General features: G+C 56.4%; 1 protein-coding gene across 1 annotated transcript in view; it reads left to right on the forward strand.

The window, feature by feature from the left end:
• Positions 1-9806: 9806 nt before the first annotated feature.
• Positions 9807-11078, forward strand: part of LOC104158779 (excitatory amino acid transporter 5-like) — a 15230-nt gene continuing 13958 nt past the window's right edge. The window contains 2 exon segments of the mRNA XM_009696516.1: positions 9807-9921; positions 9924-9973. Of these exon segments, the coding sequence (XP_009694818.1) occupies positions 9807-9921; positions 9924-9973 (165 nt within the window).

Consider the following 11078-nt stretch of genomic DNA (forward strand, 5'->3'; position numbering starts at 1 on the left):
CCCCATCCCTCCCACCCCCCCAAATAGGGGCCTTGATCTCCCCATCATCCCTGTCCTCCCCAAAGATGGCCTTTGGGGCCTCCCCATCACCCTTTGTCCCCCAAACATGGCTCTTCAGCCTCCCTCGGCCCCCAAACAGAGCTCTCCCCTCCCCGTGGCAGTGGTGCTGGAGCAGTGGGGCCAGCGGTGATGGGGACCCCCCGCCCCAAGGAGGGGGCTGGACACCCACCCTGTGCCTCCATGTCAGCTCACCGTGGGTCTAGTGTGGGACCTCCCAACACCATCTCTCCATCCCGCTTCCAGCTGGTGGGATCAAACCCTCCGGTGCCTGCCTTGGGCACCCGCCAGCCTACACAGGACCCCTGGGGACCGCCACCCTTGACCAACACATGCCCGGCCCAGCCTTCCCCACGTCCTCGACGCACTGTCCTATCCTTAAAACCATCCGGAGGCAGGCACTGCAGGTGGGCCATCTTCCCAAAGGACTGGAGGGACACACCACTACGGGGCAGGGACATCAGCGCCTGCCCACCACCGGCCAGAGCATCCCTGCCATGGGGCTTGACTCAAGCTTGCAGACCTCTCCTGCCTCTGAGGCAATGAACAGTGAAACCAGGGCGTTTCAACACAGAGATGGCCCAACTCGGTGCCGTGCCATACAGAGCGCTTCCCCTGCTTCCCAGTTTGGTTCTTCAACAGAGCAAATGTCCCACGGTTTTGGATATAACCGGAAAGCCGTAACCCTCACCCTACCCTCCCGCACTCCTGCAGAGCTCGGCTGCACTGGTTTTGCCGTGCGACTACTGGGAATCGCCTCCACCCTCTGCAGGTCCTGTGGGGCTCTGAAGACCTGACATGCAGCGGATTCACGTGTCAGCCACTGCCAGATGAGAACGTAACCCGCCCTCCCAGTCCTCGTGGCAGTCCGTCCCTCGCATCCTGGAGTCACTCCCCAAAACCCAGGCTCTTTTCTGGATGAGACTCTTAAGGGCAGCAGGGCTTGGTGGGCTTCAAGCTTCCCAACAGCAGCAAAGTCCAAGGTAGTGGTGCACCAAAAGCTGCTCCTCCTCCTCCTCCTCCTCCTCCTCTTTGTGCTGTTTCACAGTCAGGCTACAGCAACTTCCTGGCATTGCACACAGCTTCTCACCAACCGTTAGGAAAGAGCTTCTGGTTTCAGGGGAGGGGGACTTCAGAGAGGCTCACCTTGCACACGGCCTTCTGCTTGGATGCCTCTGGTGGTCTTTAGAAAGGAGGTGAGCACGCAGGAAAGCATCCACTGATGGAAAATGGTAAGAACTGGACCTGGGCTGTGCTGGACCTGGGGATGGGGCGTGGGGAGTGGAGCCACGTCTCCTGCTTGGAAAGGCTTTGGCGGTGTCCTTGCGAGGGGCTGGATCCTGCCGAGACCCTTGCTCCTCGTGGAAGTCAAAGTCTCCTGTACGTCTGAGCTGGTCGGAGCTTCAAAGGTCTCTGACCAGTTCCTGGTCTCAGTGTGACATTTGCTGGGTGACGTTGGGCTGGAAAGAGGAGGAGGCCACAGTCTGCTGCCGAGTCCAGCAGAGCACCTGCCAGTGCAAAATGTATTGAAAAACCTGGAATTGATCACGGTGACAGCAGTGCTGCACCCCACAGGTACAGCTGAGGGCTCTGTGCAAGTCCCAGCTCATGGAACGGCTCCAGAATTGACGGCTACAAACCTCTGAATCATTCAGGTGCCAAAAATCCCAGCAGCATGTTTGGGAATCTGGAAAAAGTTGCTTTTTTTCCTAGTTTGGGTGAAAGCCCCACCTGGTGTGCAGGAAACAGTGAATTTGTACTGCTTTACCACAGGCTATGCTCAAAGTGCTGCGTTTGCAGCATTTACCAGGGAAATTGGGGTGACTGCCTAGGGATGCAAGGGGAACTTGCACTTATTTAGGTATATATACATTTGAGCACTTATGTCTAAAAATATTGCGCTAGCTTCTTTGCATACTAGCCCTTCTGTTGTGAAAGAAAAAAATTATGCAAGCACAAACCCAAACTGAAATCTCAGAAGGAGGAGAACTTCAAAATCAAAGCCTACGGCTTGCTGAGGGCAAGCGGAGCAGCCAGCTCTGGTGCAAAGGGACGCTGTGGTCTGGGGACAAGGGGGTGGGAGAAAGATGAGGGAGGGTAAGATGATCCCTCCACTCCATCTGAGGCCCATCTGAGAAGCTTAGGAAAAATGTAACCCCAGCCAACCTGAGCTTTGTGTCATACCTCAAACACGGCACTCTTCTTCCAAAAGTATTTCAGCCTCCTCCTGGCAGCCTTTCTCTGGAGGCTTCAGAAAAAGATGCTTTTTGGTCACTCAGGAAGCTGGGGGCAGCTCTGCACTGGGGCCAGCGTGTCCCAGTTCACGTGTGCATGGTGTGAGCCGCACAGGAAACACATTGGTCAGAAAAGTGGGGCAGATCTGCTGCTTCATGGCCTTTTTTGTTTTGCACACAGGCTTTGGCAGGATGAGTTTCATCAGCGTCGTCTGGGGTTTTCCTCCAGGGAGGGATGCTGACAACTCTCTGTGGTCTGCCCCACCAACTCCTGCCCGACTGCCCCGGGTTCACCATGGACTTCATGGGAACCAGGACAACGGCAAGGCAGGTTGCTCCCATCTGAGCCCTGGGCAATCTCTAGATCTCAAATTCTGCCCTCAGGATCTTTGCTACTAGCAGGGTATAATCCCCCACCCGGTCCCTCTGTTTTGATGGTCCCTGGTAGTGAATGAAGGGTGGATCAGACCAAAAGACCCCATGAAATGCCCCCTGGATGCCCTCATGGTGGTGGGACCTGTTCCTGATCTGGTGCAGCCCAGTATTGTTTTCTCAGACACGTTCCAGGACTGCTTTGAGCAAAGACCACATTTCATGGAGGGGACTTAGTGTCAGGCCACATTGAAGAAATACTGCATTCCCCGGGGGGCTTTGACTCATTTTCTTCCATGGTGTTTTAACTGGAGCTTTTCTTAATGGTCACAGACACATCTGGAGGGCAAAGAGGCTGTGGTGAGGCACCTACGGGCAAAGCTCCAAGGGAACAGGAAAGAACGTCCCGAAGCGGGCAGCTGGCCGGAGAGTTGCTCTGCAGCATCCCCTGCAACAGAGCCAGGACAGACCCCTGCACTGGGCTCCAAGGGTGAGCCGCCACCAGAGACCCCCCGGACCAGGAGGGTGAACTTCAGCAGAGGTTCTCCGTCTCACAGTAAAGGTCAGAGTGTGGGACAACATTTGCCTCCTCATCCCGTCTGTGAGACCCCAGGATGGATGGTGCAACTGAAGAAGGGGATTGCTCAAGACACCAGATTCCACCCAGCCCCTGCAAAGCCAAGAGGAGGAGATGCATTGAACAAGGAGGTGGGAGCCACCTCCGATCCTCCCCAGAGAAACCCAGCCCAGCAGACATGGCCACTTACCAAAGACAAGGGTGCTCCAGTAGTTCCTGCCAAAGGCACAGCTGTTGTAGCCTCCCTGGACTCTGCGGGAAGCCCCCATGGGACAGGGCACCCAGCTCTGCCTCGGAGGAAGCCTTTGCCACACGTCAAGGCTCTGGGAGCGAGGCCAGCTAAGCCCAGGCGCCCGCCTGTTGTGGATCTGGAGAAGTTCAGTGCGGCTGCATGTCCTGGGACACCCGTCCATCCTGCCACAGAGCCACGAAGGAGTGCTCAGCTGGGTACGGCCAGGCACCTGCACGTCCCCCAGAGAAGGATGCCACTCGTTCAGGAAGGAAAATCTCCCCAGTTAGAGTCTCGAGCTCCTGGGATATTGAAATATTGGGGGGGCTGATGGCGAGGTGGGCCTGGTAATGCCAAAGGGGCTTTTATAGGCACAGCATGCAGAAAGGAATGAGAGGGAAGGACAGCAGCTGAAGAAATTAAGGGTACTAAGTGCCCTGTCCCTGGCTGGGGACAGGTATCAGGCTCTGGGGTGCTTGTTGGAGTAGAGTTGGAGTAAGTAACATGAGGGATGCTGACAAACTGCAGTGAGCCCAGTGCAGGGCACTGAGATGGTTGGGGACTGGAGCACATGGGGAAAGAGGGGCTGAGACCCAGGCTTGTTTAGCTGAGAGGACAGAGAGAGAAGGGGAGATCCTCTCACTGCCCACAGCTACCTAACGGGAGGAGTAGATGGAGCCAGGCACTTCCCAGAGGTGCCCAGGAGCAGGACCCGAGGCAATGGGCAGGAGCTGCAGTAGGAGAAATTCCAGTTAGCTATTAGAAGTCTCTTCCCTGTGAGAGCAGTGCAGCCCTGCGGCAGGCACCAGGGAGATGGGTATCTGCATCCTTGGAGACAATTCAGTTGTCACCTGGATGAGGCCCTAAACAACCTGCTGTAGCTCTGAGGCCAGCCCTGCTCTGAGCAGGAGGTTGAATGAGAGACTCCAGAGGTCCTTTCCAACCAGCCCACCCTTGTGTGGCTGTAAGGGCAGACAAGCCTGACTGGTAGGAAGCAGAGCTAGTCTCCATCCCATGGGCAAGAAGTACGTACACCCCCTTTGGCCAAGGGGCTGAGGCTGTCTGAAGCTGGCAGCACATTGCCTGCAACACCATTTGCCTTCAAGCCTAAGGGAGCTGCCGAGGCTGCTCAGGCACAGCTGGAGCTATGGCCACCAGGGCCATGGTGCTGGTTTGGTGTGCCCTCCATACCAGCTGTCCGTGGGACACAGGGCTTGGTGCCTCTTGGACGTAGTGGTTCTTCGTTAGGCACGAGCCTTGCCGTGCTCCACAGTGGCCTTTCAGATCTAGGCAGATTTGCTGGTTTCTAACAGCTGCCACTCTGCTAATCCACACTCTGGGTGATGAAACCTGTTTCAAATCCCGTTTCTTGCTCAACTCCTCTAAGTTCTTGTTCACCACCCTGTTTAAAGGATGGCTCATGCCATAGCCAAGGGGTAGAGGGCAACGGTGAGAGGAGAGCCTCTTTTTCTTTCCTTATGAGAACTGCTCTGACCTCAGGGTCAGTGATAGAGTTGAGGGAAAATGTGAAATAATCTCTTGCTGCTCCCTCCCATTCCTCTTTTTACTATAGGTTACCTGAAACCAGGCTACATTGCATCAGCCCCGGCGCGGTTCCCACCGCAGGATGCTCCAAGCGTAACGGGGTAAGGACTGAGGCAGCACTTTTATTGTAGGTGGCTTCCAGGCTGTCCCAACCCAGTGGGAAGGGCACGAGAGGGAACAGCAAGAGGGTCCCTGGGTTTTCCTACCTGTTCCTGGAGCCCAGCACCTTGTGCAGGCAGCTCCCGAGGTGCAAAGTGCCGTCCTTCATGGTCTGCATTACCGCACAGGTCTGGCTGCTGCCATCGCACCCCGCTGCCCATCTCCTGCACCCTAGGCTGCTGTGCCGTGTTGCTGAGCCTTGTGAGGAGCTGCTGGCATGTGGCACAGAGCTGCCGTCCCACTCCGCCCCAGACCCAGGGCCAACCCAAGGGCAGCCCGCCCGCTTGTTGCCCACCCTCCTCCTGGCAGCCTCGATCCTGCCCTTGGCCCCCAGTGCTGTCACTGCAACAGGGCTTCCTAATCGCTGTCTGCCTCGTTGCAGGGATGAAGATGAGATATACGATGATGTAGAGCCTGTTGGGCTGCTCAGGAGAGGCCAAGGCTTTCTGCTGCCCACCATGTCCCAGCCGCCAGTGTATCCCTGCCCTGGAGGAGGTGAGTACAGGAGGAGCTGGGATGCAGGTTGGGATGAGTGCTGTAGCTAAGAGAGCCTTGAGGCCCCAATGAGCCATGGGCAGCAGCCGCGGAGTCCATGCAGAGCCCACTGCTCCCAGGCATGGGAGGGTGATGTGTTTCTCTGCTGCCTTGTAAATGTGTTTCTCTGCTGTCCCGTAAGGACACAGGAAACCCTGATCCCTCTCACACTCAGGGAACAAACTCAGGGTTTGGTACCAGGAGGAGAAAGCTCTCGCTGCTGTTTCAGTCTTGTGTCCTGTCTGAGCAGGTGTCTACACCTTAAAGCAGCCTCATGGCAGCATCTCTCCTGGGGTTTGGTTTTACAGGTGGAGATGCCGGTCGAGCCTCTACCAGGGTTGCCTTGGTGGCAGCTGCACAGAGGTAAAAGGGTTTTTACTCTTTCTAAGGGTCCCAAAATGGGCAGGGCTCCTTGCTGCTTTGACAAGGCTGGTGGTGTAGTGGTGTCTGCTGGGCTTGTGATAGAAATTTCCGTGGTGAAGAGCACAAGCAGCAGGTTTAAACCTGGCCTGAGAGCCCCAGCAGCCCCAGAGCTGGTGCAGGAAATGTGATGGGGCAGCAGCTGGGGGGGGGGTGAGAAGGGGAAGGGAGGGAGCTGAGCGTGGGGTCACCTCAGCTTTCCTGTGACTTGCAATGACTCCGCAGAGATGCCCAGGTCTCCTGGAAGATGAAGCCAATGACACTCAAGGAATGCGAGAAGGAAGAGAAGGCAGACAGGGAGTTTCAGAAGAAATTCAAGGTGGGCAGCAACAAGCGATTGCTTATCCCTCTAAGCTCCTCCTCACCTCCCCAGAAGGGTGCAATGCAATGGCAGAGAGGAGCTCTGCTCCGCAGAGACCAGCCGATACCCAGGTCACACCCGCCCTGTTTCCCACTGCAACATCCCCAGATCAGACCAGTCCTACAGACCATTTTGCTAGAGAGGGATCTGCTTTTTCCAAGAAGGGAGAGCAGCTGGAGCTGGCCGGCTGATGCTGGCCTGGGGCTGTTGCTGAGCTGCAGCACTGCTCTTTGTGTTTCAGTTCGAAGGAAGCATCAATGTCCTGACTCGGATGATGGTTGACCCCGCAGCAATGGAGAAGAGAGGCGGAGGGAAGAACCTGCCACTGAGACGAGGGGAAATTCTTGATGTCATTCAGTTTACAAATCAGGAGCAGATCCTCTGCCGAAACAGCCAGAGGAGGTGTAAGTCTGTGGGGGCTGAGGCTTTGCCTGCAGCAGGGATCACAGCACACAAAGTTTTGGGAACAAGTTTTCTCATGCACACATGCCCCAGTAGACAGCAGGAGACATCCCCTGGCTGTTAGACAGACCTCACAGGTATGCTGAGTCCCACTTCTCTTTGCGCAAATGTCCTCTTCTTCCTCCTACTCAGCACCAGCATTTCTGCTGTTGGCTGGACTTGTCTCCCTCTGCTAAAAGCCTTTGGAGATCCTAGAGCCTCTCGGCCACTAGCCTAGCACATCAAGTTTTGCTGTAGGCACAGACTCCACAAGCCATGTTTGCACCAAAGGATGCTCAGGTGAAATGGGCTGCAGATCCCCCAGGCAGAGAGATAAGGATCAGGTTCTTCCCAGGCAGCTGTCGCCCAGCCTGGCAGGCTCATTCCCTTCATTGACCCAAGCAGGTTCCTCCCAAGGGTCCAGCTCAGCTTCCCAGAGCCGGGCTCCTCCTTGTCCCCAACTCTTCCTGGGGATGCAAGATTTTGCTAAACCCTGCCTCTCCTGGGCAGGGGCAGGTGTGCTGGGGTGAGGCCTCGCTCATGCCCCAGCTCCTGGCACAACCTGACGTGCTCTTCCTCACTCTCTTGCAGATGGCTACGTGCCTCGGGCCGTGATGCTACACCTGTGAGTACCCCTTCCCCAGCCCCTTCCTCCTCACTCGTTCAGCTGTAGCAATCGCCCAGCAAGTGCCTGGCACTGAACCAGCCCTGGCCATTGAGTGCCAATGCAAAACCACCCAATCCAGGCTGTCACCATAAGCGTAACACCAGCTAGTTACCTCAGGGGTGGAATCTGCCATTTCTGGTGCCAGGAGAGGTTCTGGCACTGGGACCAATTTCCTGGGGTGCTGTGAGCGTTCCCCAAGCTGTGGTCCCTCATGCGCGACCTGCTTAGACACTGCTCAGATGCTGCTGGTGGCACGGCGTGACGGGCCGGTGCTGCCCCTCCGTGCAGCCGGGTCTGCAGCACGCAGCAGCCTGGGATGGGGCCACTGTCTGTGCATAACGTGAGAGGGGCCAGAGTTGTGCTCACCCCACACCAGAGGATCCTGTCTCTGTGGGCAGTGCAGGAGGCTGGGAGGAGGTGAGCGGAGCTGGGCGGACACCAGAGCCCAGACATGTGAGGGGAGACGGGACAGATGTGGCAGCAGGAGCTGGCCCTTGCCTCGGTGTTGGGAAGTGGTGGGGATATGAGAGACCAGACTGCTCACAGCACCCCCTTCTTCCTCACAGGGACACTGACATCTATGATGACGTTGAGATTTATGGTAGGTGCAGAGGGAACTGCTGCTGTAGATCCTTCACCAAGTGCCAGGCGCTGCTCCCTGGCATGGGCAGGCAGCAGCGATCCCCACGCCAGCACCGGGGCCTCCCCTCCTGCCCCCTTGCCATTTCCCCACCTTCCCTCTCTCCCCTTCCTCTCTGTGATTCTTCTCTCCTTGTTCTCAGTTCCCCACAGGTCCTTATGTTCCTCCGTCCCAAATTATTTGGACTTACCCCCACCCTTTCCCTTCTCAGCTTGCTCCCTCCACTTGCTGCCAGCCCCAGGGACCCTTCAATGTCCTTTGAGATGTCCCTGATCCCCCAGACAACTTGGGATGCCGTTTCCCAAGCAGTTGCTCACTCCCAGCACGCAAACTCCATCCCCTGGCTCGGAGATGGCTCTGAAGATGGAGTTGAATAGAGACAACTGTATTTTAGCTGGGACAAAAAGCAAACATTTTATCTAATTCTGCCTGGCAGGTTGAGCAATCCATGCTAAAGCCAAAGGCACAAGACAGCACCAACAGAGACCTCCCCAAGGGCCGAAACATGAAAAGCACTATATGCCACGCTCGTGCTTTGGAAGGAGCTCTGCTTCCTCTGAGACAGCCTGCAAAAGCCACCATGTCCCTGGCAAAACAGCAGCGAGGCTGTCCAGCACGCTGCGGGGCTGCAAGGATCCTGTCCCACAGGGGCAGGGGGTTCGAAAAAATCCTCAGGTCACACCTTCTCTGTGGCGTTGTCTTGTCTCTGTAAAATATGACAATGGTTTGAGAGGGTTTTGTGGTCTTATTTCTGGGTGGGGGGTTTAAAATCTGGGCCAGAGAGGTTTTCATCTGGAGAGGTTTTAGTATTTCCCTATTCCCAGAGCATTCTTAGCCTGGGAGCATCGCTGTATCCCTAAACCCACACACCCCATCCTTTGGCTGCCTTCTGCGCTGCTCTCCTGCCCCAGTGAGACTCCTGGCCTGAGCCAGAGTCAAACTGGATATAGAAATATTCTAAAATATTGTTAGCAGCAACGATTATTGATCAGGCATCCCAGTAGCATCCTGTGGCCTTGGGGCAGTTTCCCTGCAGAGTTGGTGGGAGGGCGGGGGGTGTGTGTGGATCTCTTGGGATATTTATCCTGTGGGTACATTCAGCATCGTCTGTCGGTGCCTTGGACCAACAGTCTGTGCAGATCAGCCCAGGGAATTCTTTGATTAACTGGGAAACAGTCTTTCTTTGCAAGCTTTGCCCTCATGAAGCCCTTACAGATGTGGAGTAGGAACGGCGGGTGTGCTCGCAGCTGGTGGGAGCACAAATCCTGTGGCAGCCTCTGGTGACAGGACCCAAATCCTTTTGGATCAGGAACCATGATGGGAAGTGAGTTTTGGGGCTGAATCCCTGCTCTCAGCCTGCAGCACTTGGCCCTGATCCCGGGGGGTGGAGGGTTAACCTGGGAGGGTTTGCACCGCCCAGATTAACCAGTTGAAGACGTCACTTTCCATTATGGGAAAGGCTCCCAAATAGCCCTGAAGCTTTTGGTCCTGGGGATTAGCCGCTGGCGTGCTCAGCTCCCGGGGCCGGGAGCTGCTCCGAGGGGCATCGCCTGGGTGGCCAAGGATGACCATGTGGGAGCGGGTCAGGAGAGCTTTGCTGAACTCGCTGTCCACAACCTTCCTGTGCATCTGGAAGTGGGTACGGGCTTTCTGGAGTAAAAATGGCCTCTTGACCCTATCGATGCTGTCGGATGCCTCCTGGGGTTCCTGCTGCGGGCGCTGGAGCTGACGGAGCTGGTAAGCCTGGCCTGGACGGGGATGGGAACAAGGGGGATGGAGCAGGGCAGCTGGGGCAACCAGCTCTGGTGCCAGCAAGACATCACCATCAAGGGCCCCAGACGGGCACAGCCCCAAAAGCAAAGGCTCCTGCCCAAGAAAACCACCTCTCAGGGCAGGTTTCTCCTTATGGCTCTTCTTGTTTGTTTGGTTGGGTTTTTTACCAAAAAGCTGCCAATGAATGCCAAAGATGCGGGACAAATGATGCCTCCCTCCACTGGGAGTGGGGGGCTCCAGAACAGACTCTGTGGGGCTGTAGGAGCCTCCAGGTGGGATTGGGATGGGAAAGGGGGGAATGGATGCTCGGCTGCCAGATGTTTGGTAACAGGCTTCCCCCAACGCAAACAGCAGCATTTGGGTCCGAGGGATGAGCTCCTCGTATTACTCTCCTCAGCTGTGCAGATGCTCAAGCAAAGCATGTTTCCACTCTCTGGAGAAGGCCTGGTAAATAAATACGGGGCTGGTGGAGAGCCTGGGGGGCTTTCGGGGGTCACCTTCCTCTAAGGTGAGCACACCTAAGAGGTGCGTTCACTCAGTGCTTTCTAGGAGCACTGCACTGTCAAATGTCACCACGCTAAAATCCACGTGGCTTTAATGACATTGAGCATCTTGGCTGTGGCTCAGCCCTGACCTTCGGCCAGGCAGGCTGAGCCCGGGAAGGGGGATGCTGCTTCGGGGAGAGCTCGGCAGGTGCTGGAATGTCCCCATGTCATCCGCTAGGATTTAGCAAAGTCTTGTCACTTCAATTACGCCCTTCAGCATCACCACCCGCAGCGGGGATGATCTTGTTACTTAAGTGAAGCCGAGTGTAATCTCCCTGTACCACACTGCACAGACCCATGAGAGCCCAGCAGCCGCCCACACCAGGCTTGAGGCCGGCAGATCCTGGGGGGCTCCAGCCCCTCGTCCTGCCATGCACCGAGTCCATCCATCCTCTGCCCCAGTCCCATCCTGCCCTGTTGCCACAGCCCTGCACATGGTCCTGGCAGCCACTTCTCCCCAACACCACCTTTTGTTCCAAAATCTGTGCTGCAGATGAGGGGCTGGAGAAGCGGCTGGGCCCCGC

Source organism: Cariama cristata, unplaced genomic scaffold (genome assembly GCF_000690535.1).
Source record: "Cariama cristata isolate BGI_N322 unplaced genomic scaffold, ASM69053v1 scaffold9480, whole genome shotgun sequence".
NCBI lineage: Eukaryota > Metazoa > Chordata > Aves > Cariamiformes > Cariamidae > Cariama > Cariama cristata.